The 19,504-nt window shown below is 39.9% G+C and overlaps 1 protein-coding gene across 1 annotated transcript in view; it reads left to right on the forward strand.

Moving 5' to 3' along the window:
- The window catches only part of rngtt (RNA guanylyltransferase and 5'-phosphatase), a 114,300-nt gene that overhangs the window by 45,202 nt on the left and 49,594 nt on the right, over window positions 1–19,504 (forward strand). Inside the window, exon 11 of the mRNA XM_034220463.1 lies at window positions 9,287–9,451. Coding sequence (XP_034076354.1) covers window positions 9,287–9,451 — 165 coding nt within the window. The remainder of the gene's footprint in view (window positions 1–9,286; window positions 9,452–19,504) is intronic.

Below are 19,504 nucleotides of genomic sequence, written 5' to 3' on the forward strand. Positions count from 1 at the left end.
ACTTTGAATGGGGTGACGTCACTTTGCCTCGCTTTTCGCTGAACTGCATTGTGGGAAGCAAAGTGGAGATTTCCAGGCATCTCAGGATTCAAAAGTTGAGCAATGTTCAACTTTTGAAGCTGAGGTGGAAGCGTCAGTCAATCAAATCCCGTTTATGCAAATCTGACAGTACAAGCGCTAGCCAATCAAACCACGTGCAAGCTGGGAGAGCCAGACCGCAGTTCATTTTCTATATTCTGAAAATGGAGGAGAAATTAGTTATTGCGGTAGCAAATCACCCGGTTCTTTATGACCAGTCGCTAATAACTTACCGGGATACAAACCGGAGGAAGCAGGCATGGAGGGAGGTGGCAGAGACAGTGGGTGAAACTGGTAGGTTTTCGCCTGTTTGGGGATTTTATATCCAGTTTACTTCGTTTTAACATTGCTATTGCTTTGTATGTCGGGGGCGGGAGATTCATGTGATTGGTTGTTGGTCGCGTTGCTCGCAAAAAATCCCCAAGCTTTTAGACACGCCCACCTCCGAGATTTTCAAGATTTTTTTAACGCTGCTGTGTGGAAGGGCCGTTAGTGTGTCTGCAAAACACTAAGAATTCAGGCTAAAAATGTTCCTTCCAGGGGCGGATCTAGACAAATATTCATGGGGTGGCAAGAGGGTGGCAGGAGATTTTGAGGGGTGGCATCCCCTGACAGAAGTATATGCTGATTTAAATCGCAATCATATCAATCAATTAGGGGTGTAACGGTACACGTACCCGTACTGAAATTATTCGGTACGGGCCCTTCGGTTCAGTACACGTGTGTACCGAACGAATATAGCGTTAAACGTAAAAAATTGAGAACATGAACAACTTTCTGGAAGTAATCTATATCATAGAGCGACCAAGTCATTTCATTGGACGAGAGGCATACTATGAGAGCTAGTCACAGGAATGCGTTCAAATGTAGTCAGTAATTTGAGGAACTGTCGAAATGGCGAACGCAGATAAAGTTGAGCTGAAAATCCTCCAGCATCATTGAAGTCTCCGGTTTGGGAACATTTTGATTTCGCAGTTACGTACAAGGATGAAGGACAAAGACAGGTGGACCGAACCAAAGCTGTTTGTCGGCATTGTTCAACTAACATTGGTTACGCGGATGGCAATACATCACACTCATTTGAAAAGGCATCACCCGAACGTGAATATCACCGGTACCAAAAGAAAAAAGACTGAAGTGCAAACCCAACTCCCGCTAGCATTTAAGCCTCCACCACTCGCAAAGAGTTCAGACCGAGCCAAAGCTATTACAAACGCCAAATATCCTTATGTTGCCATGTTAGCAAAGCGCTACCTGGCTGTATCTGCTGCCACTGTCCCTAGAGAGGGTGTTATCCACAGCAGGAGACATTGTTATTGCCAGCAGATCTGCCCTTTCAGCAAGCAATGTGGACAAGTTCATCTTTCTTTAAACAACATGAAAATACAATGACAAGCAAGTCCTAATGTCAAGCTGGCTGCTTAGGTACTAGTACAGTTCAAATACAGATTATTTCAGTTCATCGAAATGCTGCACCTTAATGTTTATTTTACTATATTTTGTATTTATTTGAATACATTAGTCACAGTTTAATAATAATTTAAAAAAAAGATTTAATGTTTTGTGATAATTTTTTCTGCTATACCGAAAACGTACCGAACCGAACCGTGACCTAAAAACTGAGGTATGTACCGAACCGAAATGTTTGTGAACCGTTACACCCCTACAATCAATGTTAACTTGGAAAGCCACAATATTAATATTTTAACTCAATCACATAGGTGATATTATTGTGGCACATCAGTAAAGCCTTACAAGGTGGCAGATGTAATTTAATGAATTTTAACTGAACAATAACTGAATGAGTTTGTTTCACTCTTAGACCAGTAGGGGTACCAAATATATACAGACTGCTGCAATAAGTACATTAATTAACTGTCTCATTGATGTTTGTCTGAATGAATATGATACTATTAACAATCATATTATTCCTATCAGCTGTCAATCACTGTTAATAAATAATAATAATAGATTTAATTTGTTAGCGTTTTTACAGGTGCTCAAAGACGCTTTACAGATATAGTGAAGACCTGTTATGATTCACATATTCATTTATTATTGAATAAACTATATTTTTTGGAGGAGTTAATGATGAATGTTCATCAAGATGCTTGCTCACCCTCCTTCAAATTTGAAAAACAAGTAATTATATCATTATTGATATACAGTTACAACCTTGACTTTACATCAGAAAGAACAAACATTAAAGAAGTGACTAACTGCATCAGTTAGGGTTAAAAAACGTGTATTCAGCTAAAACATCGCTGCAGTTATTATCCAGTGGAAGGTCCTTACCTACTGGCCTAGTTACATCAAAGTGGTTACTTTCTGTTGGCTGGGCAGTGTAGTTTTACACATCGTCTGATTTTACTTTCTCAAGACTTAAAACTGTTTTTTGGTGGCAGACCCCCTCAAAGAAAAACAAATATATACACGCATACAAGGTCATCATCTTAACAGTTTGTTATTCTCATCGAGTCATCCGTGAGCAGAGCATCAAGTTGGCATGTCTATTACAGCTGAATGCGGCGATTACTATTTTGTTCAGCAAAACGCCTCACAAACGTGCGTTTTGATTCAATGCTGAGTGCAGCCAAACTGACAGTCTCTTCTCTGTCAGTGTAGACCGCAAATACCTCATTCCTTCAGTGCTTGGGTCCGAAAGGCTTCTCGTTTTGCGCCGTCCCCCCGTTCAAGTGAATTCGCCACCAATCATATTTCCACTCTCGCGCCAGGACCGGGGGAGGGGTTACATGACGTGCATATTGTGCTGCATTCACTTGCACTCGGACATTAGAGACTTTCTCTCATAAATGTCCGATGAGCCACAACTTTTCTTTCAAAACAAAGATGCCAACTGGGGTGGCAGCTGGGGTGGCAAGGCTATTGTTTAGGGTGGCAGTTGCCACCCCATGCCACCCCGGTAGATCCGCCCCTGGTTCCTTCCCAATAATAGTACGCCCAGCACTAGCAATAAATTAGAGAGAAAAAGTGTACTCGGAATAAAACTTTATTTTGTATTTTTCCCTGAAGATACTACCCTTACATTGGTTTGTGCCCCATGATGCAAAAGGATACAGTATATGCCAGTGACGTGCGGTGAGGTTCATGGCTGGTGAGGCACTGACTCTTTCAGAGTCAGATTTACAAATATTATATTTTGACCTTAATCGAAATATTCGGTTATTTTCAAAAGCTTTTTTAGTCGGATGCTTCGATTCATTTTAAACAGACCGTTCAACAAAAGGATACCCAAAATCTAAATATTGGATTGTTCTTTCTTAGTAAGATCCCATTTTCATCACAATTGTGGTCTTACCTTGACTTGAAGATGAAGTCCATGCTATCCTTCTGGACAACAATCTCTATTACTTTTTTGTAAAAGTCCTCCTTATCTTCCTGTAGTTTCAAAAGTCTAGTTTGTTGTTTGTGTCTACCGTCTCTGCGTAGAATAACAGTAGCAACAAGAACCTGTGGGCTCACTTGCGCCCCCTTCAGTGCGGCAGAGGTTATGGCTGCCTCTCCTGGTGCTTTTTTCATTGCCGTTGTATGATAAGACCAGCGAGCCTAAATATCATATATACGTGAAATAAGTTATTTAGAGACTATGGATGGCGAGGATAAATGTAATAAAGGGATCTACAAACATTACATTGGTGACCTACAGTGAGATGGTAACAGGCATGCGCTTAGTGCCCGCTTTCCAGCCAGTTTCTGTGGGGTGACGCATTCTGAGGTGAGGCAGATCTCATCTGTGCCTCACCTCACCACACAGTAACTGGCTTGAGCGCGCTCACAAAATAAGTGCCCGCGTTAAATTAGTGCCCGCGCTCCAGCCAGTTACTGTGGGCTTACGAGAGGCAGAGCTCGTCCCTGCCTCACTTCTCATCGCTACCCGTAGTTGTAGCGGAGCTCGGCAAATTTGCTGATTTTGACTATAAAAAGCGATTGGAATCAAACATAAATCACATTTACAACACAGATCAGTGGAGGCATTTTATTATTATTTAGTTTTTCTTTAGTTGTTTTCCTGTTACATTGGAGTATGACAGGGGAGGCTCTGCCTCCCCGGACTGCACGTCGCTGGTATATGCTTATAAACGGTTCAGGGCCAAAACCTAAAAGCCTTTATTTTTTGTTAAAAATATCCCAAAGGAAGCTGCACACTAAGCTTCTTGGTCCCAATGCTAATTTTGTCACCTGCGTATAATTTCATTTAATCAGAGTTATACCAGACAGTCGCCCGGCTTCTCACAGTATTCCCAGCACTGTCAGCTTTCTTTTTGAAGATTTCGTTTTTGTGCCTTATTCTTGAAGGCACCCTCCAGCCTCGCACAATAAAAGAGCTTTATTTCTGGCTCTGCAGCTCTCTGATGTTTTAACAATTAATGAGTTTGTATATATAGATTCTTTATGCGCTGGGTTCAATTTACCCTTAAAGGAGGTTATGTAATGCTCGGGATTTTACACAACAGTCTTTGAGTATATACATTTATAAAACATCAGCAAACTGTGGAAAATGCCCCCACAATATCTTAAAGACCTAGATGCTGTTTCTACATTGGTTGTTTTGTTTGACAGATCAAATCCATAATATACTTAGTTCATTATCACATAAGAGAAAGACAATCAGCAAATTCAAATTGAGAAGTTAACTAGGGAAACATTTAATTGACAGTGGTTTCAGCTCTAGAGGATATAGATCTGTATCTAGTTTGATCAACCACGATCCATTGCGGTTGCTTATTGAAAATGGTGCAGTGTGCTGCGTTGAGACACCGGCTCTGGTCTAGCTCAAGCCCACAGTGATGACAGTGAGTCAAAGTAGAGCTGCACAGACAAATAAATGGCTGCCACCCAGACCTATTAGTGTCTGCAACCACAGCAGAGTAATAAGGGGATTTCACCGATACGATCGATCTTTATTCCAGGAAATGCAGGATTTACAAGATTCTCATCAGCTGTGTTTTCCTGTAGGTCAGGCATGGACGGCGCATTGAATCATCCACACTTACATCTTGTCCTGTCCTGATGACATGGCTAACAGATGGTGCAGAGTGTGTGGGACATGGTACCAGCTGTCAGTACAGGAGAATGGAGTGTGTTTTTGTTTTGCACACAAAAAAAGAAAACCAAGCCCTCAAAGTTAAGCCCAAATGAGTGTTTCTCAAACTTTAAATGTGTCGATCTTATTTGCAGTCGCTAAACTGTTCTTTATAGAGTTGTTATGGCTGAAGAAGAAAGTAACAGACACTGCACAGCATACTGCACGGTTATTATCACGTTGTTGCTGAAAATGAGCAAACAGTTATATATTAGATAAAATAAATAATTAAATAATACAAATAAATATATAATTGCCAAAATAAATTCTTGCTCTTGGAAATCCTCGAAGCTCAAATTGTCAAAATGAATGCTTGATTTGTGTCTCAAACCATGCAGGTGCGTACATTTGAGGGAAGTGGGCATGGGAAGTCCGTGCATTTGATGTGTCAGAAGGTCTGGGAACTCTTGAATCATACCAGCCGAATCTTTAATGTGATTTAACAATACACAGATTTATTATTTTATTATAATTTTAGCTCTAAATGTAACAACCGTGACATGGACGAAGATGCTGGAATTATATAGCACGCACACTCTTTGGCCAGCCCTAGTTATAATAATAACTGGAGTGGATTCCCTAAATGGGTCTCATGACCATATAGTCAATATTTATACTCTCCTATTTTTTTGTCTTGTGTTTTTTGGGCAAATTAATGTAATTTAAAATAAGATATAATCTTCTCACGAAAAAATACAATTCACCACCAGCTGTACAGAAATGGCTTTTATTTCTAAGACATAATTGTATCATTAGATACTGAAGACACAGCCATGCTCTCTGTGGTTAGTAAAATAAAGTAATTGTTTTATTGGTCATTAAGCTTGACATTGTACTTGCTTACATAAGACTGCATACTAAAATAAAATGCTCTGGTTTCTGTTTGCGGAATTTCTGAATGACTCAAGAGTAAGTAGTCTAGGAAATGACATCTTTACTAATAATTGACCGTGTCCCTCCTCATCCATCATTCATATTTTTCTATGGATAATACATTCCATAGAAAGCTCTTGCGGAGTGAGGTGGCCTTTACCAAACAGTAACCGAGCAGAATACAAATGCCCCCGAGTCACGCCTCCCTGCTAGTGCCTCTCGTTATGGATTGGGAAATATTGATCCGTTTCCTTGTGTAGGAAGAAAAAAGGTGTAAATGTTCGCTTTATACTTTCATGGTTTAAAAAAAAGAAGGGAAAAACTCAATGTCGAATAGGAACTGTTCCAAAAATCGCTAAATGTACACAAGAAGAATACGAAAAAGGAGTCTTTTGATATGATTGAATTGATGCTAATCATAACCTGGTAATACAAAATGTAAAGAAAATACAATCTAAAAGCTTGTCAAGCCAAGATCCTTCACATGGATGAAATAACAACCTTGAGATTGATCCTTGAGGAACTGTTCGCTATAAGCATATATTATCAATTTCCTTTTGTAATAATATATTAAACCTTTTATCAAGTTCTTTATTCAAAAGGGCAAAGTAATGCCTAATTAAACTGATCAAGAAAACATCCAGTTAGGGAGATAGATTGGAAGTTTCCAAAAGCATTTGACAAAACATGGAAAGCATTTAAAGTTATTTTGTCCTCATCACGACGCGGAGAATTATTTGTTTTTCATTATGTTTTTCTGTCTCTTGGAAAAACAAGAAATGACAGCTTGGTTGGTGAGTTCAAGGCGACTTATTGCCCTCTCTGATAACGTGTTAGAAATATTAAATGTCAGATTTGTTTTCACTTTTCACATATTTTGTCCTTATCTGGTCAATTGTTTTAGATAAATGTTATTATTTTTTGTGACTAATTGTTTTCTAATCACTTTGTCAATTGAGCAACCGAGAACTTTGTTGCTGACTTTCAAATTACTTCACCGTAGCAGAATGGTTTCATCACAACTTTTCAGCTTACTTTTATAGTCACACTGTAAGGTTTCTTAAAGGGGCCCTGTCGTGGCTTCCTTCCTTGTTTTTCTTTCAAGCCACTAGACCAAGCCCCCAGGAAGTGCGCCGAACTCTGTGCCAACTTCCGTATCAGTCTGTGATGTCCCAAAACGACTTTTCCCCATTGGCTAACATGGGGAAAGAGACGTCTGTAAATCAGCGGATAATTTTTGTAATACTAAATAAACTACCCAGTATAAACTATTGTATAGCCCTTATTAGAATCATTCGGTCCTTAAAGTTGTAAAATGTACTAAAAGCTGAATCTATATTTATTTTTTCTCTCCATTCATTCTAGTGAGCCGAGAGTGGGAGCTCGGGGGGCGGGGCTTAATGGGCAACTCAACTGCGCATACTCTAGCCAAGCATGACGGGTAATCTGTGACGTTTCGCTCTCTCAAAAGTTGAGCCATGTTGCCTTCATGCGCCAATGAGCAGCTCTCATAGGAAAGAACGAGACTCCGCATCCCACGCTGTATCCAGTTCTTATTATACATCCATGCACTAGACGCCTTAAACAGACATTTTTAAATCGTTTTCTTCCTTTATATTACTTACAGTTTGAAGAGTTACTTGGCCTCCAATGGTTAGATGATGTTATGCGATGTGTTTGCTCAAAATAAAATAACACACTTTTACACATGCAATAAAGAAAAGGCCTTTTTAATATTCAAAACAAATAGGCAAAACTCAAATAAAATAACAAACAACTTGGATATTCTTTCTTTCTGATAAGGCTTATATACTTAAAGGGTAATTGTACGGTTAAAAACTGTGCCTCGACGGCGTCTTTCTAACAGGTTGCTGCCCATCACTGTCACTTTAGAGGAGGCGACTTGGGAATTGTAGTCTTTTATAGCAGGGTGTCCGCGGGATCTTAAAAAGTATTAAAAGTCGATAAATCAATTTAGCGAAAATGAAGGCTATTAAAAAGTATAAAACGGCATTTTCCAAGGTGTTACATTTTGTATCTTGTTTTCAATAAGTATATCAATTGTCCAACAAGGTTGTATTCTACAGTCTGCCTGAATGTAATCATTGCGTAGGTGTGTAGTGTGATTCTGTGTAGTTTATTTATGGCATCCCGTTGGATTTGACGTCATCTGAACAGGACATCGCACGCTCACTGCTTGATAGCGCGCGAAGGTCCGTTAAAACTCAAAGTGGCGATGAGGTCTTAAAATGTATGGAAAGGGTCTTAAAAAAGGTCTTAAAAGGTAATACATTTGACTTCAGGATTCCTGCATATACCCTGTATAGTGTCTTGACTACAGATGTCACAATTAGGTTGCCTTTCTTATAAAACAAAAATACTGGCTCTAACAGGCCCTATTATGCCTTTTTGGTTCTGCTTTTCTGTACTTTAACATATAGGTTTTTGTGCATGTTAATGGTCTTCAAAGGCTAAAATCCCAAAAGGCCCCTTTAAATGAGTTACTTGGCTGTCCTAAAGTTCCTTCATGAATAACCAGGATATGAGACTTATAATTGTTAATATTGATTTCTGTCACAGGTTTGAGGCCTCTATGGCCCTGCTGTCTGTCTGAGAGGCAGTGATGGTCGCTGGGCTTATCTCTTCAGAACAACTGTGTGTGGCTTACCAATGATGGGAGGAAGCTGTTGTCATAGTGACAAAGAGAAAACTATTTCACTGTTAACTTTTGGTTTTGACATTCCAATTAGCTCAACTGATCTCAAGGTGCTGTTGCCTTAGCACCTGCACACTGCCAGCTATCATGGAGCTAATATAAGTTTTATGAAGAAACTTAAAGTGATCCTACAAGGAAGCTATTGTGTGTGTGGAAATGTTTTATTACACTTGTAAGGACTGTGACTCGTTATTTTTTCATTATTATCGAATCTGTTTATTGTTTGCTTGACTAATTGATTACCTGTTTGGTTCATCAAATAAGATATTATTTGTAAATGGCAGTTAAGAGCGAATTTGGCTTAGATATTTCAAATATCATAGCTAAATATAAAATGGCAGAACTCTGTCTAAATAAAGGATATTCTTTATTTCTGCAGTAAATTGATTGTTTTTATATTGAAAACATTGATTTTTCCATATCTGCAAACCAAAGAGTACACATTATTTTCCCAAATGAGTTACTTCCCAAGTTGCGTAGAGAGATGACTGAGTTTGTTTTTGTGTGTGTTTCAGGGACAGCCGGTTGGCCAGTGTGAGTTCAATATTCGACTGTTATGCATGGAAAAGGAGATCATTTCTCCCCGGATGGAAAAGATGAAGACCGGACAGATCGACAAAACCAAGGAGCCCTTCAGCGTCCGAAACAAACCCTTCTTTGACATTCATTTATCACGCAAGGTAATGTGAACAAAGAAACTCTTCACTTTCAAGCCCATTTTCCTCCTCATTTCTTTCAAAGATGTAAAATCCCACATATTCCATATTTAAATGAAATATGTGAGTTATGTTCCTGTTACCTCTTTTAAAATGTAAATTAGGCCCAATTTTAGAAGCCAAAAAGAGAGCAATTGAAAGACTTGTATGGACCAGCCTCTTGTGGAAAGCACAGTCCCAGAATAGGGAATCTGGCCTGAAAGCTGGTCCTCCTGCTAAACCAGATATGCTGAACCCTGCATATGAAAACTGTCAGAAATCTGGCTCCTGCAATATGTTAAACCTCGATGGAGGAGTCTTTTGTTCTGCTGGAGGTGTGGACCAGTTATTTAATCTGCAAAGCTACTAGAGGGTAAAGTAGCTTGTCCATCTATTCTTGCTGTATATATTTAACTTGAAAAAGGCTTATGAGCATTTCCCTATAGATGACTTCTGGTCAATTAAAAAAGTAGTTCGGATATGTAACATTTATTTATAAAGCGTAAGTAAGCAACATTGATTTATAAAGCACTTTTCAGAGACATAGTCACAAAGTGTTTGACAAAGCATTAAAACATCATACGAATAAAGACGTACACAATAAAAACACATTAAACAATAAAAACACAATGCCTGCCAAGTTTTATGTTTTTATGAATATTTGTTTATTATTTTGATAATGATGATCCAGTAATGAGTGACCCGGCCAACAGTAAAAATATACATATTTATAACTAGTTTAGGTAGTTTGAGAGGTGTCTCCGTCCTGTCAGATTAGACTTCACTCGCGTGCATGTCCATATCAAGAGAAAGATAAATAATCTGAATTCAGTGTGCAGTTTACTTTGACGCGGGGGTGAGCAGCAGAGGTGGGGAGAGGCGGGGCTATTGCCTCATCATTATCAGAAAATTATCGTATATGGCGTACACACGGAGCCGTTGGACCCCCCAGAGCGTTGCGTATGCCGTTCTATCCACCTTGGGACCCATTATCGTTTCCGCAGTCGTTTAGTGCCGTATTCGGTCGTCCGCGTGTGGCCGAACGGTCTATATGACACTAAACAGTAACGCAAACAACCGTTTTCGTCCTCGTGTGGCCGGGGCCTTAGTGTTCAAATGTCTCGTTCTTTGCAACCAAAGAGTCACTACTTTCTGCATTACCTCTGATAGCCCAGTATCCATCATGGTGCTGTTTGCTTTACTGGTTATCATTGATTGATCAAACACAAGCCTTTAGCCTTGTCTATAATTGCCAATGATTGCCTCTTCCTACGTCTTTGTCTCTGTCCGTTTGAATTACCCAGGAGGTATAGGTGTGAAAAGATGGCAGTGGAATATAGCAATACAAGTATGGGAACATTGTATAGACTTTTTTGCAGTACCCAGTAATGGCAAGTATTGTTGCCATTTGCCCTATAATACTAACATTATGTGTAAAATAAATGTTGGGTCTTAAAGGTCACCTATTATGCAAAATCCACTTTTTCACGTCTTTTATACATCAACATGTGTCCCCTCTGCGTAAAGAGGTTCTGAAAGTTTCAGGAAAAAAGATTCTCTCACTTTTTGTCATGATCCATTTATATATAAACCTGTCTGAAAAGGAGCTGATCAGACTTTGGCCACTTTATGATGTCATAAGGATTTTTTGGCCAATCACCAACCAAGGTAACCCCCCCCCCCCACCACCTTATCACCTGAATCTCCTCCTAGAGCACCATTGTGTTCTTTGTAACCAAATATCTCTCAGAGGGGCGTGGAGAGGGGCTCCTTATTTTCATCTAAAGTAACAGACACAGAGGGTGTTTCTCAATGTTGAGGACGCTTCCTTGGTAGGACATGTCTTCCGAGTCAGGTCCTTCAGAAGTGAGGCAAGAATCCTTCCTAGCCTCGGAAAACGAAGAATGGTGGAACAGGCTAACAGGTGTGCAGGTGTGCGTCATATGCGAGGCCCCGCCTTAAATGGAACGCGATTTCCGCCAAATATTTGGAAATTGGTCTGTGCGCAAAGCATTGTGGGGATTTTAAGACCGGAGTGTGCAGCCTCGACATTTCCCGCAACGAAGGATGCCGGCCTCGGTAGAATTCCAAGGATCCTGGACATTGGAACAGTCCTTCGGTGGGACTCGATTACATAACATCCTTGAAATAGCGGCTCTGGAGGAGCCTTCCTCGACATTGAGAAACACCCAGAATCAGCACTTTTGAAACAGGGCTGAAACAGAGGGGATTATGGGATGCTACAATGATCTGTTTGATATTTCGGACACTTCAGAGACATGTTTTGTATATATCTGATATATATATATATTAGGGCCGGGACTTTAACGCGTTAATTTTTGTGTAATTAATTAATCTTAATTAACGCGTTAAAAAAATTAACGCATTTTAATCGCACTTATTTTTGCACCGCGGAACGTTTCTCACTGGATGAGTTTCAGGCGTACCGATTATACTGGAGCACCAACTAACGTTCATGACTTCAGACAACAACAAACCACAGTGAACAACAGTGGGAAAACGGACGGATGGAAGCGTTGATAAGAGCACGGTTGTGTGCAAATTATGCAAAAAGGAATTCGCATATCACCGCAGCACATCAAGCCTCAAGTATCACCTCAATGCAAAACATATAGCAGCTAGCGTGGAAGCTAGCGTGGACGTTAGCCTCTTTTATCGCGTTCACACCATACAGTCTATGGTTCACACCAAAAAGAGCCGGTACTAAAATTAGTTCATGAGAACCTTTTTACCCCCACGAAAGTCCCTGCTAGAGAGCAGAGAGCTGCTAGAGAGCAGGGACTTTCGTACGGCTCTCTTGTGAGAAAAGAGCTATATTTCTGATTGGCTGGGCGGATTGCAAACCACGCCCCGTAAAACTCCCAAAAAGTTTGGTGAAGCCGCCATTTTATTATCCTCGCATTAGCATTATTAGCATTAGCATTAGCCCAGCGCAGAAACGCAGAGAGACTAACTTATGGCAACACAAAATAAAACATGGGAGCGGTGGAGATGAGGAGGTGTCGGCGTTCTGGCGATTTACTCGGAAGGCTTCAGTAGAAGCTGCTGGGAGTCCCAGCAGCTTCTACTGAAGCCAGTCCCCAACTCCGGGGACTTCCGGCCGGGGACTTTGGGCGGCAGTATACGCCGTGAAGTGGTTTGCGGCCTGCCAGTAAACCCAAAGCAGAAGAAGAAGAAGTGACGTCAGCGGCTTAATTTGTTCTCATGAACTAAGTTCTCATGAACCTTTGTGGGAAAAGTACTGCGGTGTGAATGCGCCTAATGGTATACTAAAATCCATGTGAAAAAAATTGCTTCTCACTGTTCTCAGGTCAAATATTTATATGCGATTAAAAATGCGATTAATTTCGATTAATTAATTACAAAGCCTCTAATTAATTAGATTAATTTTTTTAATCGAGTCCCGGCCCTAATATATATATATATATATATATATAGATATTAGTGGTGCACGATAATTATCGGCCCGATAATTATCGGTCCGATATTAGGAATTATGACGTCATCCCGATAAACCCTATAAAAGTATTAATAGCCCCGATAATATACAATATATTTTTTGGGTAGAAAAAAATACTGCGGTGTGGGTGGATTGGGATGAGGGGCGCTTGTTTTTCACTCGGCTCCTCCCGGTTTGCCAGTACTGTGGTATTAGTGGTTTAGGAAGAGGGGAGTTTTTCACAAATCCAGCGCTCCCTAACTCATGCCTGGCTGTGACGTAAATGGTGAGCGGCCGTGAAGCCAGGACAGTAAACAAACATGTCACCGGTAGTATGGGACTATTTCAAAGTTTCAGAGTTAGATAGTTCGCTTGCTATTTGTATTAACAAATGCAATGCAGAAGTTCCACGAGGAGGGAAAAAGGCAACGAGCTATAATACTTCCAACCTGATTAGTCACCTGAAACATCGCCATCGCTACGATGGTGTGTTAAAAGCGTACGAAGACTCCTGCGCTGCTAAACTAGCGGGGAATCCAAAGCCAGCTGCAAAGGCACCGGGGCTTTTACCTATCGACGAGGCTTTTGAAAAAGGCAAGAACTTTATTTGGGAAAATAAATATGATCACTTTGAAGAGTCAAAACTGTTCTTGGCTTTGTTTTGTTCATAGTAGTAATGCTCATGTCATTTGCTCACTACTAGTCTTTTTTTTACCACCAGGTGTGCAAAAACTACAGCTACATTTAATATATATATATATTATATTATTATCGGTTATCGGTATCGGTCTTGAGAAGCAGGAAGTTATCGGTATCGGTTTCAAAAAACCAATATCGTGCATCCCTAATAGATATAGATATATATATATATATTGATGAAAAACAGTATAATAGGGGACCTTTTTAAAGCAGTAACTTTTTTGGACTAATTTGGTTCAGATCACATTTTTGGGATTTTCCATGTTATTGTCTTGTAATAAAAACATTTTCACGGCTCAGGTTGTAGTGCTGTGCTGCTCACAGGATAAGGACATCAGAGCTTTTATCCCTTGAATATCTGTGAAGCCTCTCTTCAAAGGCTTGCACTTGTGCCCTAATATCAGATTTGTAGGAGGTCAGAGCATGATTAATTTGATGTTTTGTTCGGGCCAAGATCAGTCGAAAATCTTGGCACTGCGTAATCGCAGATGATCAAAATACACGGCGGGGGTGAAGTTTTAGACATTTATTTTCTTGTGGGCGCAGGTCGCTCTCTGCCAAACACTGAGATCCTGGAGTTTTTGAATGAATAGTTGGGCTACCTCTGGTCTAACCTTGTGCTGTCCACACACTAAGAACCTTCATGATGAATCGCCTCTACTCTTCGAGGGGCAGCTTGATAAAGGAATTAAGCACTGGAACTATGTCTGGTTCTGACTGCTCTATTGTGTTGTGCAGCGGCCATCTGCTCCACATACAGTCATATCTCTGTTGTACGGGACACTGACAGAGGGAAACTGGAATCTGGCTCATTAATTCAAACCAGCACAACCCCTCACTTCATGGCATTTCCACCAGAAATTCCTTTTTAAGGATATTTCAGTCAGACGGGAGTTGTATGATTGCTTTTGTCTGTTGCTAGGCTGCTGGTTTTCATCTCAGACACTTGCACATTCATGCCGCCATTTCCCACCAATTGGGACCATTTGTTCTTTTTCTGCTTCCTCCACTGGTCCAATTATCCTACAAAGACCCCTTTTTGTATTACAGACATTGTACACTGGGACAACCAGATAATACTATTTGGAATTTCCCCTTTGTATCAGTCGAATGGTCATGGCAGACAATACATTTTTCATTAGAAAATAATTCTGAATCTAATGGCATTTCACAACTTGTTGTTGGCGGTGCCTGTTTCTGTAACCATTTGCAGTTTGTTTTGTACCTTTGTGTTAATATATGCTTTTTCCTTAAAAGACGGGTAGTTTTGTTTCCATTCAGCTGATATAATCCAATCTCCTCACTTACAGTAAAACTAATTACTGCTGACAGTGTCTGCAAACAAGTCTTAAAACCTCACCAAAATCAGATAAAGCAATAAAAAAGTTAAAAAATAAGCACGCTTGTATGTATTTCCGTTGTATGAATGCATTAAGTGTGCCATTATTTAATTAAATGAGAATTGGTTCGCTTTTGTCTTCAGTTACTCCATTAGTTGTTTTCAATAGCCGCTTTCACACCAAGTACTTTGCCATACTTAGTTCCCAGCACTTAGTACCCCCATGGAACTAAGAGCCGATCGCGTTCACACCGGAATAAGTTCCCTGAGGGAAGATTACGCAAATGAAGCCGCTGACGTCACTTCTTCTTCTTCTGCTTTGGGTTTACTGGCAGGCCGCAAACCACTTCACGGCGTATACTGCCACCCGAAGTCCCTGGCCGGAAGTCCCCGAGTAAATCGCCAGAACACCGACACCTTATCACTCCACCGCTCCCATGTTTTTTTTTGTGTTGCCATAAGTTATTCTCTTTCCGTTGGCTAATGCTAATAATGCTAATGCCAGCAAATACAATGGCGGCTTCACAAAACTTTTCAGAGTTTTACGGGGCGTGGTTTGCAATTCGCCCAGCCAATCAGAAATTGGTACTTTTTTCTCCCCAGGATAGTACCACCTCTCTAGCAGGCACTACAAATGGGGGTAAAAGTTATTGGAACTAAGTACTCTTTTTGGTGTGAACGCAAAATTCCAGGCACTAACGGAACTAAACGGGAAAAGTACGGGTAAAAGTACTCCGGTGTGAACGCACCTATTGTGATAAGGAGAACTTTTCTTTTTGAGATTGAGGTGAAAAGTAAGGGCAACCCAGTTTGGATGTGAAACCTCTGGCTTGTCTGCAGGTAATGGACACTGTTAAACAGACCAGCACGTGTACTTGGCAGAGATCTTTGTAATACTTTGAAGAAATTAGAAATCTAGTCGACCCTGGTATTTTATTTTTGGCAATTTCTTTGCAAAAGACTTGGCAATTTCCACAGAGAATCCAATTATGATGCAGAAATTCGTATTTCCTCCAGAGATTATAGAACTGAATGTTACAGGTTTGGGGCTACAGACAACTGATGATGATTTCTGCAATTTCCATAGAGAGTGGGTTTCACAAGTAAAAAAAGAAAACTAGTCTAAACTCTTGTTGCTTGTAGCTTGCTTTTTAATGTTTCATGTTTGTTTGTTTTGTACCAGCTTCTTAAATGGGAATATGTTCTGTGTCTTTTCACATTACCTTAAATGGGATTGTGTTTTAGGCCGTTGTCTTTCTCAAATTGGGCCTTGTATAGTTTTTTAATCATTATCCAACAATTTGTAATCTAAATGATGAATTGATCTTATTTAGTTTCTTCAATTAAACAGTGTTGCGTTGATTCTAAATATACCCTATGATGAAATCTATAGTTCTCAAGCAGGGAACATTTTAAATTGGAGTATTGACTTATTCATTTCTTGAAAATGAAACCTTTGGCGGAGTGTACCCTGTTTGAGTAAGCCTAACATTTGCAGAGCATACTGTAATTCAATGGGAGTCAGATTTAACCTATTAAGCCCCAAAGACCCCTCGGCGGGTCTTTTTTTTTAAACACAGAGATCGTCTCACCGTAGCTGTCAATCTGATCAAAAGACGTGTTCAATGGCATTAAAACGAGAAAAAACGCGGCTGAACCGGTTAATCCATAGGTTGATAATGTGTCTGTTGCTTTGAAAAAATTATTTATATTACATTTTTATGTAAAAATCGGAGAGTAAAAGTTAGCTGCTAATGGTAGCCACCAGAGTTATCGCAGCTTCCGGTTTTGGCTATGCGTCACTCTCACACACACATTACCAAATAAGGAGTATGTGGGAGTTCCCCTCGATTCCATTGGCTCTGACGGTTAGAAAGAGATGTCAATCATCAAAATCGACCAAGGGGGGCCAGAGATATGGAAAATCCACCCAAATTACCCCAGAAGTGGGTTTTTTTTGTGCTAAATCTCTCTTTAAAAGTCAAATTTCACTTGTTTTGCATCAATCTTGATACAGGGTACTTATTATATGTTATAGTTTGGATTCCTAAAGCTTTTAGTCTCTGATCCCATCATACAAGGGTGGTTTTCAAGTAATTTTCTTTTTTGGACGGACACAATAATTTACATCTTTTTACCGTGTTCAATCTGAATTTACTTTAAAATAAAAACATCTATATTGATTCTGACACTTTTACATCCAACTCACAGGTGTAACCTTGCTCTGAGAAAAAAGATTATTAATGTAACCCTTTTAGAAGGGAAGATATGGTCATTTGTTCTGGGAATGTCATTTTCGAGCCTGAGACCTGACAAACAGGCTCAGGGCTTAACAGGTAAAGTTACAATTTTATATTATAAATTACAAAAGGAAATTAGATGGGGTTAAATTGCCTTGGTTCTTCGCTGAATGTTTAATATCCCTCGCTCATTTATCACCTGAAGAAATTAAGCCCATGCTGAATAACTTTTCCATAATATAACTGGTATCTTTGATTGACCCCCGGCCATCACCCTCCTCCTCCTCTCATGAGTCTAGATAGAGGGAAAGACTTTGTGCGAAATTAGTTTTTTTACCTGAGACTAGATCTCATCTCGAAATAACGGTTTGAACTGAGATTGTATTTGGTTAGAGACCTCTAAAGTTGTAATTTAGATACTTTTGCAAGATGGTAGTATTTTAATGGAGCTCCAATCTAATCACAGCGGGAGAGATTATGGTTGAGAGTATGTACTGAATACCAAATAGCAAAAAAGAATTGTCTTCCTTCAGAATGCAAATGGGAAAGTTAAATAGATTCAATAAAAGCACCATTGCTGGAGCATTAAAGAAATGTTTTGGTAGGCTGTTGTTTATGTTTACTTAGTCTGTCCCTCTGTTGCTCTCCCAGAGGTTTCTTCAATTTTTCTCCCATTAACTGTGGGCTTTCTTTGGAAGTTTGTCCTTGTCCGATGTGAGGGTCCAAAGACATAGGGTGTCATATTCGTAGTCATAAAACTGTAAAGTCCATTGAGACATATTTGAAATGTGTGATATTGGGCTATATAAATAAACTTTGATTGATTGATTACTTAGAACTACTTTGCTTATTGGAGTTTTTCCTTTCCTATAGTGTGTTTATAACGCCTGACATGCCTCCATTGTACTCCTTTGTTGACTTCTGTAACTCTCGCGCTTCTACTGGCTAGCGCTCCAACGCATTTTACATGATAGGCAAAGGGGTGGGACACTAATCACAACAGAACCGGCCAGCTAACCAATCAGAGCAGACTGGGCTCTAGTTTCAGACAGAGGGTGAAAAGAGGTGCTGCAACACAGGCAGTATGAGAATTCATTACTAAAGGTAAAACAAATAAAGAGCTCTCTGAACATTAAAGCATGGTGACATGTCACAGTAGAGAAACACAATACAAGTATGAAACCTAAAAATGAGCATTACAAGGCCCCTTTAACTAATCCTCTTGAAATATCTGTTACTTTGAGTGGTAATGAAAATCTGATATTGTCTGCGATGACTTTTTAAATATTTGACAAGGTGAATGGGAGACTATATTTCTCGACTATTTGCTAATCCTTTCCACACGCCCCAGACATTTTCTGATTTCAATTTTCTGATTGCGTGCTCCCTGATACCCCTATCACATGCCATGCTCGTGGTTAGGCTGAAGCGTATTGCACAGTTACTCCATCTCAAGTCATTTCAGAGGGAAACAACTGCAGCTGTAGCAGGTCTAAGTGTTGATCCCAGACAGTGTATTGAGTGCCTGTCTGCAGCCGATCACATAACTGTAATGATGAGATGCTTTCTCCTTTTCCTGACTCGCCTTTCTTTCCAGTCAGCTCAGTCGAATATGTATTAATGCCTCTTAAATTCCTCCTCTTGTTATTGCATCCGAACCTCAGAGTCTTGTCTTTTGCAGGTTTGTAGTGGCGAACCAGATACAAACTGTAACTTCTCCCCTACAACATGCCTCATTAGCTGCGTGCTGTCGGTCTGCAGGTTTCCTTGCTGCTCACTGACCTCACACCTCTGTCAGCTCTCCAGTCTGCAGCTATTGGAGAAGATGGAAACACGGGGTCTTGCTTTTTCAACTCTACCTCCTTTATGTCTGTACTACAACAAAAATAAACGTCGCTATTGAGCTGAATCTGACCTCAACATCCGAGTTAGTTTGCACCTCAAACACAAGTTTAAAAAGTGTCTTTCTGTCCCTTTACACTATCGTTCTAATCCTTTTGCTAGAAAATTATAACTTAGCTAGATCAATCCTTATTAAAGAGGCCTTATTATTCTCATTTTCAGGGTCATTTTTGTATTTTGTGCCTCTACTATGACATATTCAAAATAGCTTTATTTTTCTCATACTGCCTCCTTTCATGTGTTGAAAGGCTAGCCAATAGAAGCATGGGTGTTACATAGTGATGTCTCTATGTTGCGGAAGTAAACAAAGGAGACCAATGGAGGCGTTTTAGACAGAGGGGAGAGTGTGTGGGAGAAAAGCTTTTTGGATTTTATCCTTTGCAGACCATTTAGTCAAC

Source organism: Gymnodraco acuticeps, unplaced genomic scaffold (assembly GCF_902827175.1).
Source record: "Gymnodraco acuticeps unplaced genomic scaffold, fGymAcu1.1, whole genome shotgun sequence".
Taxonomy (NCBI): domain Eukaryota; kingdom Metazoa; phylum Chordata; class Actinopteri; order Perciformes; family Bathydraconidae; genus Gymnodraco; species Gymnodraco acuticeps.